The 23,250-nt window shown below is 41.0% G+C and overlaps 1 protein-coding gene across 21 annotated transcripts in view; it reads left to right on the top strand.

Annotated features, from left to right (window-relative positions):
• plcb4 (phospholipase C beta 4) overlaps positions 1–23,250 on the top strand; it is a 131,944-nt gene that overhangs the window by 87,204 nt on the left and 21,490 nt on the right. For 3 of the 21 annotated variants that reach the window (XR_015427495.1, XM_087144947.1, XM_087144937.1), the window contains exons 11-21: positions 274–367; positions 1,042–1,206; positions 2,721–2,811; positions 3,910–3,987; positions 6,761–6,841; positions 9,802–9,822; positions 11,408–11,437; positions 12,617–12,643; positions 14,830–14,856; positions 21,451–21,686; positions 22,937–23,017. Coding sequence is in view for 20 of the 21 variants with exons in the window: in XM_087144947.1 (XP_087001073.1) it covers positions 274–367; positions 1,042–1,206; positions 2,721–2,811; positions 3,910–3,987; positions 6,761–6,841; positions 9,802–9,822; positions 11,408–11,437; positions 12,617–12,643; positions 14,830–14,856; positions 21,451–21,686; positions 22,937–23,017 (931 nt within the window). In the remaining variant the exon portion in view is untranslated. The remainder of the gene's footprint in view (positions 1–273; positions 368–1,041; positions 1,207–2,720; positions 2,812–3,909; positions 3,988–6,760; positions 6,842–9,801; positions 9,823–11,407; positions 11,438–12,616; positions 12,644–14,829; positions 14,857–21,450; positions 21,687–22,936; positions 23,018–23,250) is intronic. The other 18 variants (XM_087144942.1, XM_087144960.1, XM_087144957.1 and 15 more) reach the window with 18 other exon arrangements.

Here is a 23,250-nt window from a genome sequence, read left to right as displayed (position 1 = left end):
CATTCTTGTGAGATTTGACTTCCAGGTCAAGATTTTACCATAGCAACAGATGAGATCATCAAATCCTCTTCTCCTGGGGATGGTAAAAAGGAGAGATATAACCTACGCGTGTTACCTGGTCAACAGTTATGCGCTGCGCTTCTCTACAATCTGAGAAGATTGGAGATCTACATGTATCTTTCAAATTGCTATTCTTTGTGTTATATTTCTGACCAAAAAAAAGTTGTGTAGGGACTGCACTTTGATGTATCTATCTTTTGCATTTGGATTCAGGTGTGTGGAGCTGGACTGTTGGGATGGAAGGAACGAGGACCAAGAACCAATCATAACGCACGGCCTGGCCATGTGCACAGACATCAATTTCAAGGTACTCACCGCAAACCGTTCGATCTGAAATCGCATTTAGAACCACATTTCCCTTTAATTCAAAGTAAGCTCAAGCAAAATCAATTGGTCACAATTCAGCCGAGAGATTTGTGAGGATTCTAAGGGACTCTAATGAAAGTACTGCAACCACTTCTTTTAATATCTCTGTCAACGTGGGCTTTTGTTATAGTTCTATCTCATGGCATTCGGTTAACGTAAGAAATAAACCTTAAAAATTTCAATCACTATTCTTTCAAGTGCACACCAAAGAATGTTTTTAAGGGTTACTCTGTGGTGCAAACAAGTCGTTTCTTGTCTTAAGTCCCGACTTAGAAAGTTTTGAAAGTAGTTTTGGGGTCATTCTAAGTGTTGGCTAATTAATTGCCTCATAAGCTTCAAACTTATCAACTCCAACATTTTTTTCCAACCTGGGCCATCGATTAAGTCAAGCAATACATCAGGCTGAGAATTTTACTTGAAGCCTCCTGATTTGTGCATGAACCGTACAGTATGTTACTGTTTTTAAAGGCTGTCAGATCTGAAAATATAACAGACTGAACACCAAGCAAATCCAATTTCCTGGATTTCCAATATTTCCCGCTTCAGTCCTGTTCAGTTTAACGCCAAGCACACTCGCATTTGCACTTGCATCTTATTTAATCACCACCTCCACAGGATGTAATTATGGCCATTCGTGACACGGCCTTTGTGACATCGGAATTTCCAGTGATTCTCTCCTTTGAGAACCACTGCACCAAGTTCCAGCAGTACAAGCTGGCTAAGTACTGCGAGGAGTACCTCGGGGAATACCTGCTGCAGGAGCCACTCCCAGATCATCCGGTAAGCCGGTAGCCTTGAAGGCTACTCATTTGGCCTTTCAAATGTCACACCCAATGCATGAAGCCCCTGAGACTGAAGGCCACTCATTTGGCATGAAGGCCCTGAGGTTGAAGGCCACTCATTTGGCCTTTCAAATGTCACATCCTATGCATGAAGCCCCTGAGACTGAAGGCCACTCATTTGGCATGAAGCCCCTGAGACTGAAGGCCACTCATTTGGCATGAAGCCCCTGAGACTGAAGGCCACTCATTTGGCATGAAGCCCCTGAGACTGAAGGCCACTCATTTGGCATGAAGGCCCTGAGGTTGAAGGCCACTCATTTGGCCTTTCAAATGTCACATCCTATGCATGAAGCCCCTGAGACTGAAGGCCGATCATTTGGCATGAAGGCCCTGAGGTGGAAGGCCACTCATTTGGCTTTTCAAATGTCACATCCTATGCAAGAAGCCCCTGAGACTGAAGGCCACTTATTTGGCCTTTGAATGTCACTGCACCCTATGCATGAAGTCCTTGAGATTTGAAGGCCACTTATTTAGCTTTTAGAGCCTTATGCCTTCATGTTATGGCGTTGGGACCGAAGGCCACTCATTTGGCATTTAAAACTCCAACGTACACTCAAAGGTCCTGAGACTTAAGGCCACTTACTTCGCTTTTAGATCCCTAAATCTTCATGTGAAGGCCTTTGGACTGAAGTCTACATACTGTATTTGGCCTCTGGAGCCCCTGCACCTTTAATAAGCCTTGGTACTGAAGACTGCTCCTTTGGAATGTAGAACCCAAAGCTAAACATGAAGGCCATAGCATTGACCACTGACCGGTATTGTGGTCAACAGGAAAGTTTGGCCAACTGGAGTAAAACTTGTCTCTAGTTATTCACTTTTTCTTTTATTCAAAAGATTCTTCCATTGTATCTCCATTTTTATGGAATTACACTCAATGAAACCACGGGTCTTATTTTGTAAAGCACATATCGATTCCTGTCCTTGTGTGTCGCAGATTTTCCTGTGTTCAACCCCTTTTTTCCTCCCAGTGAGGCTGGTTTTTGTAGCTCAGATATATACCAAATGAGTGTAAATCTGTTCCAGGTACTTATTCACGCAGTTTAAAAAAATCTGTTCTGAGCCACTTTGCATAAAATGGTAGGAATATTTCTATTCGCCCAGGTTGGTATGACAATCCATTGCAGGTTGCGCCCCCTGCTAATGCTGGTACCCTTTTTACACTCGCGGGTAGAGAGAGGCAAGTAGGGACAGAGTGACTTGCCCGAGGTCACAACTTAGGGCCGGAAGGTGGACATGAACCACTGACGTTCTCATCACAAGGCACAGACCTTAACCACAAGGTGATATGCACCCAATTCACGTTCGCCTCAACAGACTCTCCTGTTGCAAATCTGCACAAAGAAATTTGCGACCTCAAGACTTCACCTATCTTCTCACAGAAAGACTCCACTGATATTTGGAAAAAGTATTGTTTGCCTTATGCTTAAAATTCCCTTTTTTTCCCTCGACCAGTTGGAGGCTGGTACCCCTCTTCCTTCACCGAACAAGCTCAAGAGGAAAATTCTCATCAAAAACAAGAGACTCAAACCAGAAGTTGAGAAGAGTGAGTATTCTGTGAAACTCGTGACTTCCAGGAGGGAATGATCGAGGAACACACTCTGACATCATTTTGAAGGACTGGCACTAGTAGTACGCCACAGAGTATGGTTCCAGCTGTTGTCATCAATGCGCATTTCGGATGTAACCTTGTTCCCAAACCTGCTTGGAGTTGGGCTGTACTTGAATCCATCACAGGTCTCTACAAGGCCCCTTGAATCATCACAAGTTGCCCAGTTGCAAGCCAAGTCAAATGCTGTGAAGAAGGCTTTCCATTTTCATTTCTTTGATTGGGCTTCCGATGGGACCCGACTACAGCCTTGCTTTTAGCAAATGACAAACTGTGATTTGCCCTGTGTGAGGTTGGCATCTGAAAGTGAATTTCAGTACCCTTTTTGAAAACACTTGCTGGATGTTGAATGCATTTACTAGAAATCACTGTTGGTGCATAAAAGTTGTTCGCATCATGCAAATTGAACAAAATCAGTTTTTCTGTACTGGGATGAGGAAAATATTGAAGTGACTGGCCGTCTTTGCTTATATAGTTAGCATTGTAATTTGGCTGCCAAGTTGTCAGGCACAGCTGGCCGCCAATTGGAAAGATTCACACTGCAGTGCGCCAGGAAGAGGTTACCAGGGAAAACCATTGTTTGCAGGATATTGTTTGGGAAAGCTAACACCTGTGTATCAAATAGCACTTCTCTTGCTGATCTGTGTGAGTTAAATTTGTGACCTGTTCCAAGAAAATGAGTCATCAGTCACCAGAGCCACTTTTGACCAGTAGGCTCTTGAAAGAATCTTGTACCATGGAAATCAGTAGAAACAGTCGCCTTTGTCCATTTTCACCAGGATGCCAAACTGAGCGAGACATTAAAACAAAACTAAGCTTGCTCTTTCTCAGTAAACTTGTACCAAATTACCGAAACTTTGGCCTTATGAATCGCTTCCACAGAGCAGGCCTCAAATTCTTGAAGATGGAATTTTATCGTGTTTATGTATAAGAGAAACTTACTTTTCAAGCTCCAGCATTTGTGAGTGATGCTGCCACTGGTCAAGGCAAATCTACATTAAACTGAATGGCCTTTGTATTTATGTGCACCTGCAGGACAACTGGAGCAGCTCCGACTAAAACCGGGCACCATCATGAACTTAGAAGATGAAGAAGACGAGGAACCAGAATCAGGTAGGTTACCCTGGCAACCTATTAGTTGAATAAATGTCAACAGAACTTCAACTATTCACACAAGACTTTGAAATGGTATAAATGCCATTCCTGGTGAAAAAAAAAAACAAAGTTAGTGTCACATTCGTTGGTGTCCTTGTTTGTGTTTATCTGGTGTTACTATTTTCTTAACACTTTGTTTTATTCTGTTCAGGACACAAGGTTGAATTTTTTTGATGAATGAATTATTCTCTGGAAAGTGTTTTGTTTCAGTTACATTTACACGTAGCGTCTTGGGGAAAATTAAATGTGTCCAAATCGTTCACAGTTTTTTTGTTACTTCATTGAAGAAAAAAATGGTTTTGAAGTTACGTGCATGTGCTCGTTGTTTGGTTCCGTGACCAGTGTGCACCGTGCAACATGTCTATGTAACCCTATGTTTTTGTTCTGTTCAAATTTTTTGGGTTTAATTTAATTTTTTTTGTATGCCCAGTTTACTTTTTTCCTTGATATGGAAATTTATTTGAAAGTCGTAATGCAGAATTTGGAATCTGAATCTTTGAAACATTTGGGTTATCTGTCAGGGTGCCGGAGATTTTTCTGTCACAGAGGGTTACTCGATTTATGACCTTGTACTGCTCGTGAAAAGTGATTACTTTGGGACTGCAACGGAACAGAGATGTAGTTGGGACCTGTTTCTTAGACCTCACTGGAATCCTCAAACAGTGGACATCAGACATGCATTTTCTCTTTGTTGTGGAAGATTCAAAGCAAACATTCTGTGGAGAAGCCTGGATTATTTCAGACGTCTCAAGGGACTTGCCCAGACCCTAAAGTTGAATCAGTATAGGCGAATTCAGTGAGGTTTCACTGTATGCTCTGAATGGGCCCTTCAACAGAGCCGTAGCTCTGTACAACAATCATCCAAAGGCTGATTACCACTGGCAGGAGCCACTCTTCATGACCAGGGACAGCGTTACCATGGTCACCGAATTTCTCTATTTTTTTCATTACATGATAATTACCTGTATCCTCGCCATTGAATTTATTTCATCTCAGAAAATTCAAGTTACTGATTAATTTAAAAAATGAGGATTTTACGAGGTCTTGGAAATTCCTTATCCACATCTCTGCTGATGTTTGATTTAGAGGGGTGGGATGTTTTCTGCGTCCGCTCCAAGGTTTAAGCAGAGTAACAATTTTAAGGGAAAAGAGGCAAGAGAAACCAGTCAGGCAGTGCAATATATTCCACATTGCTGTTGTTTGTGTATGTGTTTGATATTTACTGATCAGTATATCCCAGGAGTAAAATAGTGCCATATCCATTGCCAGCAGTGAAATATATTCCACATTGCTGTTGTTTGTGTATGTATTCGATATTTACTGATCAGTATATCCCAGGAGTAAAATAGTGCCATATCCATTGCCAGCAGTGAAATATTTCTTGGAGTTGGAAGGTAAAAAAAAGCTCAAAATTTTGTGTTAAAAGAAGATAGTAGACTTTTTTAAAGAAGGGCGAGAGCAACCAAAAACAAAGCTAAATGCATTTGATGCTCTTTGAAAAGTTGCTAAACCATTCTGCCGCTAAGGCTGATAAGGGGCACCATTCATCATGCATATTTCATGTATTGAGACTGATGATTTTCCTCCCTAAATGTTACTATTCGTGTAGAGTATTTGGAAAAGTTTCCAATGCACAACCGTATTTCCGTATTTATGCATGAGTGTAGCCCCCCTCCAAATCCTCTGACTTAGAGACAATATATTGTATCTTCTAGGTTTAAGAATGCACTACATGTATTTCAAAGATCCATCCTCACATTTTATTTTTAACATTTGGATCGATGGTACCAGCAAAGTGCACGAATTTTTTTGTTGGTCATATTGACAAATGTCTGATGTTATTATTTATTCATTCTCATCATGGTAATGCTGGAAAGTCAGTCATAGTTCTCTATTATTAAGTAGCTCTCATTACAAACAATACTGTGCTTGTTTCCAGAAGGTTTTGAAATGTACTTAGCGTCAAGTTTGTAATGATTTTGTTACCAGTCAAAACCCAGGTTGATTGGAATAAAAATTAAAAACAGGAACTTGTTTTTAAATTTAACATCACAAATGTGCTGCTTTTATTCATTCAAGCAGGGGGTTTGTTGAAAAAACACCTTTGAAATTTTGAGTCTAGAGCAGGCATAGCATGAATTTATCAGGGGTGTACATGTGTTCACTTATGGATTGCTTAAAGATCTTTACGTTTGACTCGATGTTTGCAGGGGAGACAGATAAAGATTTTGTCCATTTTTAGTTTGGTAACTGTACTTTCATCATCATGTCATGTAGCTTACTGTTGATTTGTTGCATAAGTCATAACACACCAATTGCTCCATCTTCCCCTGCCTTTCTGCTTCCTTCCTCGTATCATTCCCTCCGATCCTTTCATTTGTACAGATGCTAACCCGGGTAGAATTGCTGGTCTAACAAACATCGCCGTTGTTTATCCTTTCCTGATCACTTGCATACATGTCGGTATATTCTTGGAGAGAGTGAAAGCTTCTCCTGTGGTTTTAATGATGCAACTCTCTTTATGCAACGTCTTGAGGCCCAACTGTCCGATTTGTCTTTTTTTTGGGTTTTGTTTTCTTCTGTTTGTTATTTCCGAGTTCTTTTCTTTTCTGGTGTCCCTTTGTGTGTTTTTTTTACGTATTTTTTTATTTATTTTATTATCAATCAATTTTTTTTTTTTTGCCTTTTTTGAATAAAATCTTAACCACTGTTGTTTATGCACTTACAATAGACAGCGATTCGGAGGATGATGTCCAACCACCATCTGCTAGTGCAGCCAACAAACGCACGCGCAGACAATCCAAGCAATCCGGTACTGAACGTGTATATATATTTTTCTCTCCCACAAAAAAAGATAAAGAAAACAAGACTGAAACAGAACAAACATTTTGTGCATTATGTTTGTTTTTTTTCCTTTGATGTCCCTTGATATGCCATCATTAGTATTACTCATCTGGTGAACTAGTTTTGGCTTGTAAAGCATTCACTTCATTGTAGATGCATGGAGGCAAGTCGTCAAGCGTTCAGGTTCCGCACAGGAGCTCTTTTGAGTGGGTTGATCTTTTCTACCCGTCCGCAATTTTTTCCCTTTCTTTTTTTTTGGAATATCTGTAATCTGTCAATGGTTGGTATCATGTGCTCCTAACGGATGCAGACTGTTAACTCACGTGATTCCGAGAGACTTCTGAAACAAGTTTCAGAGAAACCACTGTTAAAAATGAAGAAAGTGACAAAATTATCAAAAGAGGAAAACACGCTAACAAAACAAGGCAGTGATACAAAATTTGAAACTGGTTTGTGAGAACTTAAAGCTAGTGTTCAGTCCTTGATAGATTGTCAAAAATGTGCAACTCTTGTAGTGGAAGTAGTCATTATTTTCTGTGATACTTGTTTGTACTTTGTACAGCTGTACGCCTGCTTTATAGCTAACTGAAAAGGACAGAAATTAAGAACGAACGAAGTGCTGTTTGACAGCTGGTAGAAAAGGCTCCTGTCTTGTGTACATTGTGCTCAAATTGGTGCTTTTGTACGTGGCGGCCGTTTCATGTCACAGTCAGTGCATCCTGCGGCTGCTTCGTGTCTGAATATGATGGAGCCCAGTGCTCCGAATCTTTTCTGTTTTTAGTTCTGCTTCTCGATGTTCTCTCTTCTGTAACTGTCACCACTCATCTTCTCCTCCTTCTGTGCCCCATCTGGAATCTCACGGTCAAAGAATTACCACTTTAACTGTCAGCAGTTACAATTACCATAAAATTCAGGAAACTGTGTTGGAGGCTTGGAGCCCGGTTATCCAGTAGACTGATCCATCAGCCTCGTCCCATTGTGTTCTGACCAATCAAAGCTGTGATTTAAGTCCAACAATTGTGCACGTACATATGGAGAAGGACCAGTGTTAAAAGCCCGTGTCATAGCGGGTGGGGCTTACTGGATCGGTCTGTGGGTACAGTAGGACATTGTACCTAGGGCCTGCAAAACAGTCAAGGCCTACAGAACATCTTAGGAATTAAAAAAAAAAAAACCACATGGTCACACATGTCCTCTGTGACTGTGAGGAAAAGTGTTGGATGTTTACGAGTCCTGTGACATCAAGTGGTTTAAATCATCTGTATGCGGATACCATCATTCATTAGTTGCATTTCATTTTTAACACAGGCAACTGTTTCCAATATGAAACAATTTTTGCCTGCAAATGATACCAGAAATCTCGTTATTGACATGACGATTAGCTTCACGTACAAATCTCTACAAAATTTGTAAGAAAAGTTTGTGGTTCTGAAGCCCACCCTGCCAACAGGCTTTAACAGGTACCAATTCGGCCTGGCTTTGCCCAGGAAAGCTTAGCCTCAACCTACAGGCCTGGTACCTACAGGCAAAGCAGGGCCCATGGAACATTTATTCTGGCCCTCCATGTAATTCCTAACAACGACCTTCTTGTGCTACCACCTGATATCCGCAGTTGGGTTTTAAATGCAAACGGTCACGGTGAGGAATATTTTTCTGGGGCCAGGGCACGAGGCTTTGACTAGGTGTAGCCACATTGACCAAAGCTGTGTCCAAAATCAGCTGTGGCTAAGATCAGCACCATTTCTGAGGGAAGTGGTGGGAACCACTAGCCAGTGGCTTTCCATACACCTAAGTGCCATTTCCATTGGCAGCCATAATATTCAGATGCATCCCAACAAGCTCAATTTATTGTCCGAGTAGGCAGGAAACCCATGGATGTCATTGGCAGGTAGGGTCCAACCTGGTCAATGTTATCCAGTAGGCCCAACTTCAGAAAACAGCTTCTAGATTTTTGCTCTCCCCTTTTCTCCTCACATTGAAAGTTTTTAAAAGTCTTATAAACATTTCCAGAAATGGCCCATATCACTCTTATTCTGTGTCCTGTCCTCATTCAGACAATGTCAGTTGAGCCCCAGCCCCATAATGAAAGCTCTCCTTCTATCTTGGACAAGTTCACTCTTTTCCTAATCTTTTTGAATCTTCAAACTCATTCTCCTTCATCATCCCACTCCCCTTAACATTTGTGTTGCCTCATATACTCATTTTCAACATTTACTCTTGGGCCCGGTGGTTAAAAAGTATTTCTCTTCAGACAAAATAATCTAATTACACTTGTCACGGTATCCTGTCTTGGAAGGCGTTGTGTACTAACTTTTAATCCATTTCATTTACAGAGCATCTTAGCTGTGAATACGGTTGAAAATGTTCTAGAACATGTCAAAGTTCAAAATGCATCCTTGCCTTTTTATTTTACTATTTTTCCCTATTTCTATTCCTTACCTATGGAAGATATTGGTACTGTTTTATTAGTGAAGTTGGATTTTTCAATGGTTGCAGCTTGTTGGTCTTCCATACTGCATCATTAAATGTTATTCACTCGGTTTTGTCTTAAGACCTATTTAAACGTCAAATTAAAGAGAATTTTCAGCTTGGAGCTATACATTATCATCAGATATTTACTCGCTGGCAACCAAGCTATTTCCTTGTTCAGAAAATAAAAACAACCAAAATTAAAGAAAAAAATAAAAAAAGATCTCATACTTTTCCCACAGTCCTCCTAAGTTGAACTACAAACCCACCTGGTCTCAGTCATTTGTAGTAAAATCAAAAATTCATTTTTTTGAACAATTTCTATAAACTGTTAATTGACCCCAGATTATGCCATGGTCTGTATCAGCCATGTAGAGTTGGTTCAGACACTTCTCAGTCCCGAAGATCTGGTATTCACTACTCTGGATCACTGTTTTTTTTATTCACTGATTTGTTTAGACACACAGGATAACGAGGAAGGTGCGTAAATATTGGCAAATGTCCAAGTCCCTCTGTCTTCTCCCTTTTCCCCCTGATTTGTATCTCTTTCCCCCTCTATCTTTCTCCACCCCTCCCTCCCCCCACTTTGCACCATTCTTGTCATTACCAGGTGAAAGGCAATGTACCTGGGACCTAGTCTGCCTACATGTTTCTCTGGGCTTAGTTTAGACGAGCACCAAACACAAAAAACAACAACTTTGTTCCCATGGTAACAGATCCCATCATGTATTTTGGCATCTCTCACCAATGAGTCGTGATACAATAAAAAGAAGTTGAGTAGGTGCAGTGAAATTCTATGTGTTGGTAATGAAGGAGTGCATGCAGAGCACGTCAGCCATGAGTTGCAATCATTGGGCTCTCAGCAATATTTATCTAGAGCACAGCATCTAGGGCACCCCAATAGCAAAGTGAGTGTGGTTTTAGTGGAGCAGGGCATGCTGGCCAAGGAGACAGCACACAGTGTAACCTCCACAACCAGCGTCTGATTGAGTTCCGCATTGAAACCCAAATATTCATCGCAAGCCTCTTGTTGTTGGGTTTGTTCATCCATCCCCCTCCGAGGTGCACCAGCTTGAAGTAAAGCTGTGGGATGCTGAGAAAGCCAGTGACCCGTGCACGTATAAACATCTGAACTGTTAACTAAACGTGACATTTATACATTGTATACACTGGGTTTCTGTGACCAAAACAGGTCGTGTCGCACAGTTTTAATGCTGCTTAAAAATGAGCATGAACGTCCTTTGGCTTTGAATCAGGCATGTTCTCGTAATTAACATTCTCTGTACAGGCAGTCGTTTGCACACAGTTTGCAAGGAGATGTTGCGTCCATTAAAGTTAACGTTAAGATTTCTGTGCCCTTGCATAAGTGGATAATGTTGGTAGCACCTACAAAGACTGTGTGGCCAGTGCAGGGGGATGGAGGCATGAACAAAACTTTCAAATGAGGCCAGCCTTGAACCAAGACTAGAATTAGCCTCACACAGGTTCAAAGGTACGCACCTTTAACAGTGGGTTTGTGGGTTTCCACCCTACCCTTCATTTTTATTTTGATGTTGTCAACTTGTGGGAAAGAGTCAAAGGTCATGCCATTGGGAGCAAGGTTGATACACAGTGGCTTTAGTAAGCAAGTAGAAAACACGGCAGTGGGCATTCGCAAACAGAAACAAGGTTTTAAACATCGTAATGTTTGTTTCTTGGTCATCGGTTTCTAAGCTGCTGTACAACTTGCCATTTTTCAGAATTGCCTCGGTGTGACTGTCACTATCTTTTTTTCTAAGAGTTATAGTGGAAGATGGTTTTTTGAGTTTGTGCATTTTTGGTTTTGCATTTGGTTTCGTTTTTCACATTTCTTTTATTTGAATTTATTATTTTAGTTTTGTTCTGTGGGTTGTGTTTCAAATTTTGATTTGATTCAAGTTTGACTGTTTTGTTGTATTTTGATGAGTAGTTTTTTCCTGGTTTATTCTTCTGAATCACCAGTATTTCTTTATTAGTAAAGACTTTTTAAGCAAAATGTCAAAATGGTAGAATTTCCTAATAATGTCTGTATTTTGGCATTTTCTAGGCAAGAAAGGTGATGATAATAATAATGAAGGTGGGTGTGTGTGACAAAGATTGGGTTTGGATAGGCCACTAACACCACTTCTCATGATCACTCAGTATCACATGTGTCAGGTGCGGTTACCAGACCAAAGGAAAAACTGAAAAAGCACCCCCTAAAAAACAACTGAATGAATAGGGAAAAAATTGTACTTTGCTTGAAAATCATTTTGTGAGAAATAGTTTTCTTGAGATTATTTATACGAGTGACATTTTGAAGAAGTTGTCCTCAAACTCCACAAATTGTGTGTCTAGAACCGCACTTGTTGTGTGCCAAAACCAAGACATCATCTGCTGATAATTGATTCAGATGCTGCCTTTCATGAAAAGTCTTCTGTTTTCCTTCTCAGCTTCTTATCCAGCCCATTAAAATTTAAATGAACTTAAAAAAATAAAATGTGACAAACCACTCTTTATAACTGGTAGCTACCAATATTTCAGAAATGTGGAGATTTGCCATCTCCACATTTCTGTTGTTGGAAATACATCAGAAAAATCTGAATGGATACTAATGTATTTGTTTTTTTTTAGTCAAAGATAAATTCTTTGTCAGGTAGCCTCACATGAATCTGCTTAAAACCAAATACTCATTGCCAGACATCTAACATCTCGATTTCATACTATATTAATATATCGCTAATGTTCACTTATCTTAAGAATATAATCCACCAATTTCAGTGTCCCCCAAAATCCCTTTCTGCAATCTGCGCTTCGTGTTTGTCGTGTTAACATTCATATAACAAAGTGGATTTTGTTTGGCGACAGTGTCAAAGTTCTTGCCAGTGAAGGTAACAACTTTCAAGAGGACTCCGTAATTCTCCAATGGTCTTGATTATCCAATTCAAGTTGCCCTATTCAACGATCTGTACTTTCCAACAACATAAAAGTCTTCTGTGTCTTCACAGATTTTTTGAAACAGAGTTTTAGGAAACACAATTGCACTTGCCATTGATTGCTCATTATATCAGCTCTTTTGATGCACAGTTTGGGAGGAAAGTCGCTTAACATACTCCCAGCTACATGTAAGTTTTGGCAGCCTGATGAACCAGGGTGATTTGTCATCCCAATTCCCCCATTGCCTTCATTTTTCCACACCTTGCTTCTAAACGCAAAATACACCAATCAAGATTGTTGACCCAAACTTGTGGGAATCTTTTGTTACTTGCATGTTCAGAAAACTCAGAGGAAACGCCATCGGAAGGTAAACCCCTATGATTTGTACTTTTTTTTTTTGAGTTTGCTTTTCTTTTTGGTTTTTAGTCATTCGTTTTCTTTCTTGTCTTCCTTTAACCCATGGTGAAAGAGTTCCCATTTTGAGGTATGGTTGGTAGATTTGAAAGACTGCACTTAAACATTTGTAAAAACCGAAACGGTGTTTGTTTCTTCTTGTAATTTTCCACATGTCCTGCCTACTTTCTTTTTTTAAAATTAAACTAATGTCTTATGTGTTATCTATCATCCCTTGAATTATTAAGTCACAGCAGTAACAGTTCACGGTCATGCATATTCATGAAAAGCTGTTTACATTTAAATTTTCTAGCTGGATATTTGCTGATATGTGATTGGCCAGATTGTGACATGGGTACCTTCCTCACTGCAATTACATATTCATGGAAATCAAATTTTGTTGAACCGACTGACATTTGCTAAGGTTTTGGTCGGCAGGGACAAATATTGAGAACTTTGATTTATTTTATATTCTGATATTATCCTTCTGCATTTTAATTTGTACTGTAGTTTGCAAAGTCCATCTGTCATTTCTGAACTTGGGGTCTGATTAGGCCAAAGTAACAAATGCATCCACAGGGTGGCCTCAGAATATTGTGGTGGGTTGAAATCTCATCAGTGTGAAAGGTTTACAGTTGCACAGTGAAAGATGTCGCTTGACAAAGTAATATTAAAGATGATGGTTCTCGGAGGAGGAAGTGCATATACCGTCAGTACTTTATGAGAAAGAAGTTTTTCCTCAAGATAAGAATCTTAAAGGTGTGAAGAGCTCTATTGGCCTTAACTCCTAGTCTCCTAAGGATGACCGTGGCATACATTTACTTATAAAAATGTCAAGTGTTTACGCTGTAGGTCTTCCGAGAACCATCATCTTATCCCTTCCTTTCAAAGCAAGATTGTTCCGTGGCACATGCAGAGCTTCAGGTCTCACCAGCCCAAAGTGAACAGCAACCTGCTTTGATGATGCTAATGTGCACCGTTACTGTAGCTGAACTTTGCTGAACTGGGGACCTAATGTGTGCTGGCTTTTTCGCAGTTCTTTATGTCTGAATGCGCACAAGTAATGCTTCTCGGCAGGTTTCCATGGCAACTGACTATCCATGCAGTGGTGAAACTAGGTCTAGGGTCCTGGAGGGCAAACTGGGGAGTTCATCTGAAAAGAAGGTCTGAAAATTGGGCCGCCTTGAAAACCTAAAAAAGGGAGGTGTATATTTTTACCTGTAATGTATTGTGAAATTCTTTAGTTTTCACTTGAAACAAATCGTCCCCCATGCCCTCTGGGTATACCACTGTTGTGTGTTAAAAATGTGAACAAACAAGGTTTGGTAATATATGCAAATTTTTGAGAAGCACTGATCATTTTAACCATGCTCAACAGCAACTAAAGCAGTGATACTCATATTTTCAACTCATTTCACTAAATTTCCAGTTTTTGGCTAACTTTGAAAGGAGACTTTGTCAAAGAATTTTTGAGTTTAATGAAGAACAAATTTGCAAAGGATAATAGCTCTCTTGATCTGTCTGAGATTTTGACACATGCCAAAATATGTCCCATACTCTGTAAATAATGATGCTGGTTCTCTGTATAGGTACTGGTCATTTCATGATGATTGCATTCACGATGAAGTCAACATTCTCATATCTTTGCCTGCCCTCATGTAAAAATTCTTAGTATTTGTTTTTAGGTTTTGTTGGAAATTGAAGATTCACCCAATCTAAAGTATTTACCTACATGCCACTCCATGGCAATGAAAAACCATAAATCTAAACGTTCTTGGCATGTTTCATTGGGGACAAGGGTTGGCATGATTGTTCCAGCATGTGTTTTGGCATTTCAGAATTCTTCTGAAATCTAAAGACAAGGAAAACCTTTTCATTGTTACCTTTTGCATTGTGACTTTCTTTTTAATCACTATCTAATTTTAAAAAAAAAAGCAAGTTCTTTATCAAACATGTTTCATTTTCAAGGCTCCATTTGTAATTTCCTTCGACTCTGATTCAAGGTCAAGGAGATTTTGTTCATATATTTGTCATTTTCAGCATAACATACGACTGTTTCCCTTTCAATATACAAGTACATGTGTTATTTTCCCACTTCTACAGTCTATATTTCTCAGTTTGCCTTATTTGACCCTATTTTTTTGTACATAATTTTTCCAGAGACCGCAGAAGACAAAGAAAAGACAGGTGGGCAAATTCAATTTCTCGGGTGCTCTTTACACTTTCCAGCTACCATTTCATTTCTGTTCATTTTATGACTTGGATTCAACAGCCATGTGGTGCTGGGTCCCCCACCCCCACCCCCAAACCTCACCCCACACCCCACACCCCCACACCCAGCCACCCATCACTTCTCTCGCCTCTCTCTCAAATCTCTCTCACTCTGGTTTTTTTTTTCTTATCAATCACGAGTGGCGATTAACACATGCTGCTTTTGAACCATACTATTGAAGGAAGAGTAGATGCCCAGCCATCTGAAGTATAGCTGGCCCAGTATTGTTACAATTCACACTTGGTTTAAAGACGGTGATGGTGCTAAATTCCTTGTTAAGTTATTCCATCTGGCATCCTGTCATTGTGGAGAAAATGGTGAAAGGCAGTCATTTCCAGAAGACGTGTGAAGTGACTCACTTTCTTTTGGAAGGCTCCAGAATTGTGGGAGACATTTCCCACATGTTCCTAACACCTGAAGCGCACAAGCATTTTTGGCAAGCTGTTATCACACCATTGGTCAAAAGGACATTTAAGACATTTGTACAACCTGGGTCTTAATTTGTAGTGGGTTTCAAAACAGGACGCAGCAACTTTTGAATCAGTTACAATTGATCCAATATTATGCAGTTTCCTTAAATGTATAGTATTTATAAAGCTAAAATTTCAACATGTCAATTACTAAGCACCTACAGTTGTGCTCAAAGGTATTCATACCCTTTGGAAAATAATATACTTCTCTAAATTCTTCTTTTTTGAAAGCTTTTATGTTGGTACTTCCACTGTGTCTTTTGTCTATTTGTTGCAATACACAAACCCACATGAATATTGGCTAAACTTCATTTGCATAATAATAGATATGGCCCGGGTTTCTTTCTTGCTCCTGTTCAAAAATATTCATGCCCCAGGTTTACATAGTCCATTGTCTTTTCTTAATAGTCAATAGTGTAGCCTTTGATCTTGATGACTACCTCAAGACAGTTCCTATAAGTGTCCACAAGCTTTCTGCATGTCTGGCCATCATTCCGGTCTTCGGCTCCCTTTACAGATTTAGCCCATAGGTCAGGACTTTGGCTTGGCCATTCCAGTACATGGATACCACTGAACCACTGCTTTACTACCTTGGTGGTGTGCTTGGAGTCATTGTCCTGCTGGTACGTCCAATCAGGTCCAAACTGGAATTTCTCAGCAGACGCTTTCACTTTGTCATCCAGGATCATGAAATGATCCTCCTTTATCACGATGCCCTGTATCTTAATGAGGTTCCCGGTGCCACTGACAGAGAAGCAACAGACAAGCACACCACCAAAGTAGTAAAGCAGTGGTTCAAGGACAGTGGTATCCATGTACTGGAATGGCCAAGCCAAAGTCCTGACCTATAGGCTAAATCTGTGGAGGGAGCCGAAGACTGGAGTGATGACCAGGAGACCATCCAACCTGACCCAGCTGGAGGCTTTGGCCATGGAAGAGTGGACCAACATCTCACAGGAGACATACAGAAAGCTTGTGGACACCTATAGGAACCGTCTTGAGGTAGTCATCAAGAACAAAGGCTACACTATTGACTATTAAGAAAAGACAATGGACTATGTAAACCTGGGGGGGTGAATATTTTTGAACAGGAGCAAAAACGAAACCCGGGCCGTATCTATTATTATGCAAATGAAGTTTAGCCAACACACGTGTGGGTTTGTGTATTGCTACAGATAGACAAAAGATATAGTGGAAGTACCAACATAAAAGCTTTTACAAATGAAGAATTTAGAAAAGTATATTATTTTCCAAAGGGTATGAATACTTTTGAGCACAACTGTATCTCAGGATTTCGAGCAACTTCCTCCCTTCAAACAGCCACAAGTGGCAATGGTCACTGCAGGTGCATTTAGGGGGTGGAGAAAGGGATAGGGGGTCATGTGGGGGGATGTCAACTCTGAAGCAACATGCTTTGGCGACGAAAAAGGACTTGTGTCAAGGTTTTGAAGCAGTGGTGAATTAGATCTTGTGCCTGTACAAAAACAGAATGCTTCTGAGTATTTCTTGTGACCTGCAGTGTTGACTGCTGTTTACTGTTTTAAGGTACCCGATCGAGACACAAGCTTAAGTCAGGGACTGTATACATGTATTTCAGTTGTAAATGTACTCTTGAAGATTCTCCCTGTATTCCACTCCCAACCCCATGACAAAACCAGTTCCATGGTACATTTTTTTACTCTCAGCAACCAAGTCATGCTATATTCCGATCTTTAATCTCATTTCCCTGAAGTGTGAGCATTTCCGTGGTTATCTGGCATTTGGCGATCGGAAGCAATTCATGTGGGGTTTCTTTGCTCTCTAGTCAGGGTACCATGAAATATCAGGAACTGTAGTTGATGGTACCAATCGACCGGTGTGCTGTTTTTTTTTTCTCTTCAAAGTATGATCAATATAAATGTGACATTAGTCAGATTAACATGAGGGATGTTCTGGAGCCTCCCTGCTAGAGCCTCACAAGCTTTTTAAATATCAGGAGTCTTACTGACATCAGTCCAAATCAACTGGCTGTGGCTAAAAATAACATGCATCTATGGGAAATGGATACAGCCACTAGGCACCGGCTTCTATAAGTTGTTGTCTCCAGCTACAGCCACTAACTTTTCACTGCTTTGTGTCGTGCAGCTTTCCCTTGCCATTAGTTTTGATACAGGGCCAGCACTGCTGCGTTTTGGATCACATGACCGCACTTGAGGGTCATACCGTGGCAAGGTCCAAGCCATTGTGAGCTTTTTCATGATAGCATTTATTAGGCACTTTCTATCCATGTACTTTCAGAGTTATTGAGGGCCATTTTTGCTCTTCCGTGATTCACACCTTGCCTTTACGTAACATGGGCTGCTGTGTGTACACAAATCTTCATCTGACATGACTCATGTTTTCAATGTGGATGGATGGAACTAAGGGGTGGAGCCTAATGTTTGAAGAGGACATGTATTTATTACAGGTCTGCTTCGCTTATCATCCTGAAAGTTCCCTCTTTCCATTCATTTCACACACGATTCCAGAAATTTGCATTTGTCTTTCTGAAAATGCGAGTTCATGATCCTGATCGATCAATCCATAGCAACAGACCTTGCTACAGTTAAGCATAGAGCCATGGACCAAGGGGCCACCTCACACTGCATGTGTTCATGCGCTATTTTAAGAGTAAGTAATGTGTTCCTTTCACAAAGGGATTCAAAGCTGTGCAGCCCACCATAATTTTAAAATAGCATGTATGCATCAAGTTTCCTGGAGGATAGATTTTTCTTATCCCACTTGCATTTGTGGAACTTGGAATAATGTGCATCTGTCTTCCTCATACCGTGCTGCCACGAGGCTTCAATGTTGACAGGCTCTGTGCTGTTTTTATATGTTATTCTGCGTTCCACAAATGCGGATAGGATAGTGCATCATATGCTTCTCAGGCATCCAGATTCCAAGGCTTGCCTCATTCAAACAACTGGGTCACAACCCAGTTTTGTTCCGACTTGAAACAAACACTGCCCAGCGGGATTATAGATTATTTTACACCAGTGCGATTTATCTATTTCATTTTTCCTTTGGTAACTTATTAAGAATCAGACTATCCATGGCCTGCACCATCACCATATGGTTTTACCATTCAAAGTCAGTTGGCTTTTTTGGGGGGATTGATTGCCAACTAGAGTTTCCGCTCAACTTACAATCAGTCTTGTCAATTGATGGTGCTGTCGAGCTTTACCAGCAAAAAAACCTGTCTATGCAAGTGATTTATTTGTCTGAGCTTATCTTTGCTGGCTGGCTGTTGAAGGTCTGTCCTTGGATTCTCTGCAAACGGTGTGGGTCAAGGTTGGGAACTTCAGCTGGGGCGCGGCATTCCCAGAAATGTCAGTGTTTGCACGACACATGAATGAGAGATGTAAAATTCAAGACACTTGTTACTTCTTGTTTACCAAAAATGGGTTGGGGGCTTGTAACCTACAATCCTGGACAAAATATTGTTGGGACACGTGTTGATAGTCCTACCGTCTCCAGGTCCCTGACTCCCTCCCCCCCCCCGGTCACTGACTCCCCCCGGTCAATGCTGTCATCTCCAGCTGGAGTGCAGACTGCGCATTGAGACCCAACATTGAGAGGGAGCCCAGGTGTGGGAGTGGGGGCCAAGGAGATTTGGCCAGGATCGTAGTTGTATGTGAACCTTTTGACGTTGTTAGCTCGTTAATATCATCTTGTTTCCCCCAAATCCAGAAGAGTTTGTGGTATACCACTTCTACACATTGAATGCTCTGCACCTTCATGAAGCTCTCTTTTCATTCATTATGTATCCGACAGTGATGAATGTCAGATGAAGGCAAACACATTTATATTCATTGTGTAGCCTCCCAGTGGATATAATTTGGATCACTCTTCTTCCACTCCACTGCTTTTCCAGAAAATCAACATCATTCTTGCTGTCATTATGGTTTCCTCATACAACATGATCCATTTTGCCATGCTTGGGTGCTCACATGATAGGTAATCCCCTCTTGCATTCATGATAGAGATTAACTGATGTTGTCCAGCGAGGTACATCCCAGAGCATTACTGTCACGGTCATAAACATGTCCTTTTTATTTATCCTTTCTTTGATGAGCAGATATCATCTGTGCTTGACATAATTCTGTGCTTAGAATCTCTAATAATAATAATTGTATCGGCATATAATGTGCACTTAAGTGGGAACCAGATCAGGGCACCATGTTACATTATTGTTGTTCCAGCTCACCAGGTCTATGAAAAATTCCCCAAACCGTCTCAGCTGCCTGGTGAGGTTTACGGCTTGATGCTGTCAGAAATTGGCCTGAAGTTGAATGTCTTGATCACAATACAACTCAAAAGTCATAATTGGTATCTACATGTATATTTCTAGGAAAACTGGTTTGCCTTACAGCTTCTGACCGTTTAAGTCGTTGATAAGATACTACTTGCAACTGTTTAAGGAGTGGTTTTTTTTAACCGCATTTATCATGCTTTTTGACACATTAAAATGGGCATAGCTACATCCAGTTGACTTTGGAATTTTTCTGTAACCAAGTATGCAGTGCCTTTATTATTTGTTTTCGCTGTACCACTTTTTACATTCATGAATTTTTTTCACTGTCCTGATTTTGCATTTGTAATCTATATTCCATCCTGATTGCCTCTGTCAGCTCCCCAACTTTGGTCTTAAATTTCTCAGTCTATTTCATTCTGCCAATCTGCAGAAGCTACAGTATGTGGAACCAGCTTCAATTTCCATTGATGAACCTTTAAACTTGCTCGAGTATTAAAGAGACACATGAGTCATCTACAGGCATTTTTTTGTACAGTGAATTGGTACTTCTGTCAGAAAATGAGACGAAAATCATTGACTTTAATCAGTATGTCAGGTTGTGTAATGGTATAAATCTTGGGTTAGGACAAATTTGACATAATCCCTTGCCTAATAAAGGGGTTGCGGGCCATCGAAGAGACCTGAGCTTGACTAGTTTAGAAAGTGGACATGTAGATTCCCTAGCGAACCCTTGAGCACCTAACTTTACCCCATCAGAGGAGACAGGAGCATCATTAATCGCCGACATTCCAACCTCGGCTCTTCTATCACTTTCTATCACTGCTGTCACTTGTGTGCATGTTTCTGTGGTCACTCGTTCAGTTTATACGTCCATGCGGACATACACATGCACACACCCACGCACTCTCATCACCTGCACTCATTTCCAACGTCACTCGCTTCATCAAGTAAGCAATCACCGTTTCCTGTGTGAGAGTACATTCTTAGTCTGTAGACGAGTACCACAACGTAGCACTTCAGAGAATGATTGAAACTCTTCCATAGCAGGTGCGCATGAGACACAGTGAACTGTGGGACAGGAGTCAAGTCTATCTGTACCTGTGTTGTAATTTACTGTAGCGTGAGCAGTCTAGACATTGTGAAGAGGTTTTTATATCTGGCAGCCAGAAAGTTGATCTTTCTATCATGCACACAAGCTTTGGGAAAATTTTTCCTTTACATTAAATACACAAAGATAAGTTTTGTCCCAGACAAATTATGCTTTACCTTTCTGACGTCTGGTTTGGTCTCAACTCAAAGGCATAATTGCCTCCAGTTTTGGCCTGACAAATGAAAATATTCACAGTATTTGAAAGTTTTATCGCAGCTGTCAGAACGATTATCGTTCGGAGAAGTGGTATAGTGTCAAAACAAAATTTGAAACCTTTTGCTTTGTAGAATTGCTTTCTAGCAATCACCCGTCACGCAACAGCGGTAGTGTCCATCTCATCCTGCATTCATTGTGACCGTTTGTTTCTCTGTCTGCATGTTGCTTGTGCCTTGCATGTTGAGTTTTTGTATCTCTGTCCATACACCTTGGATGTATCTGTTGGTAAAAAGGTACAGAAGAGGGTTGGTTGTATTTAGACATCATTGTCTTTGGAGAAGAATTCTGAGATGCATTGGCCCTTTACCAGACGCATAGCATTTGATAACTTGCTGGAGTTAAGTCAGTCGGTGGTTACGCATCACTCACGGTGGGGGCTCTTTTGCCTTTTTTCTAGGTCCACAACCTGTGGATGCCCACCCAGAGCTCAAGTCCCCACCAGGCACCAACAAGATCGGGTCGACGGCGGACTTGGAGAGCGTCGCAGGGGAAACCGCCAAGGCATCTGGGGATGCTACTACTAAGCCAGCGACTCCAGCCCCAGTGGAGAAGGACACGCCGGTCAGCACGCCGGAAACAGCAGAACCTGTCAAGCTCAAACCGTCGCTCAGCATGAAGAACAGTAACAAAAAGGTAAGCATCATCTAGAGAAGTCAAAATTGGTGGGAGGTTTCTCTTCATTTTTTGTTCAACCGTAGAGACAAAAAACTGCACTTTTCCCTTGAAAGATGGTCAGTGTGTAAAATATATTTATGTCTCAATATTTGGACTGTAGGAGTTGTTTACAGAACAGTGAGCCACCAAGCATTGCTTTGCGTAGTAGGTAATGGTCTATTCCTGTGTGTGGTATTTCTTTCGCTTCAGGACTGGGCTGTTTTTATGTTATAAGAACTGATCTTTCAAACACTGAAGGACAAGAAACCCTTAATATACCCAACACAAGAAGATTCTGAGTGATTTATCATATAAAACACAAGGGTTATGGCTTCTTGCAGGATTATGCATGCAAGATGTTGACGGGGAAGTTGAAAAGTGGCCTCATTTATCACAAGTGCTTGGTGGTTCTCCGTTATTGTGAATCCCACCCATAGTAATTCTCTTTCACAGATTTTCTTAATACCCAAACACATGAGGTTGATTTGGCAATGCCAACTTAGCATGTTGCTGATCCTGATCATTGACAGGGTTCAGGTTGACTTGGATCAACGCATGCCAGGTTGCCAACTTAATAGTTGCTGATCTGGATCAACGATGAGGGTCATTGACATGGATCAGTGCATTTCAAGTTGCCAACTTGGCAAGTTGCTGATCTGGATCAATGATGACGGTCGTTGACCTAGATCAACCCATGCCGACTTGCTGTACAGGCAAACCCAAATCCTTCTTGTTTGTCAACAGAAGTTGTTTTTCTTCCGAAACAAATACCGTTTGTTTGGGTGTGGGTACCCTTCCTGTTGAGCCATAATTGTTCCGATCCCTGTTGCTAATACAATGCCTTACTGCTGTCTTCAACTAAATGCTCTTGGAGTGAATCCGAGTGATTTTCCGTTGTACTGATGCTCTTGTCATTAACCAATTTGTCAGCTAACATGTTTTAATAGTTGCGGTGTGGTGTTCTCTCTCTCTTTTTCTCATTGACTTCACCTTCCTTTGAAATGTCTCCTCTTCGATCCTTCCTTCTGTTTTGTAATGTTTGAATATTGCTCTCTGTCCTGCCCTCCTTTTGACATCCTTGACAATCTCCGTTCATACTAACATTTTATGTCTTTTCTCTTCACTGAACCCTCCTCTTTCCAATCTTGATTTGTTCTCCCTGTTCTTTGTGTGTGTTTGTGCCATCTTGTACCGCACTTTTCCTCCTTCTCACATCCGACTAACCTCAGAACCTCTCCCGAGTGCAGCTACTCGATTCCAGAGCTGAGGCCAAGGCCGAAGCCAAAGCCCTTGCCGGGGAAAACTTACAGGCAAGTACCCACCCCGCCATAAGGACACCATAAACGTCTGCCGGGGGCTTCGCATCCAAATCCAGCTCATCTGGATTTCTGACAGTTGGTAACCCAGAGTTAGTCAGTCAGACGGCATGCTGAAAGTCTCACTCCTCGTTCAATACTACATCCTCAGCATTGGCCAAAAGCCATCAAAAAGTCTTCTGTTCCCTTTTTTTTCCTACCTAGTCTCAAGTTGGTCATTGTGTAGC

Source organism: Acanthaster planci, linkage group LG01 (assembly GCF_054643075.1).
Source record: "Acanthaster planci isolate LZ-2023a linkage group LG01, COTS_SCS, whole genome shotgun sequence".
Taxonomy (NCBI): Eukaryota; Metazoa; Echinodermata; class Asteroidea; order Valvatida; family Acanthasteridae; genus Acanthaster; species Acanthaster planci.
Note: the sequence above shows the minus strand (reverse complement) of the source record. Positions and strands in the feature narration are given on the sequence as shown.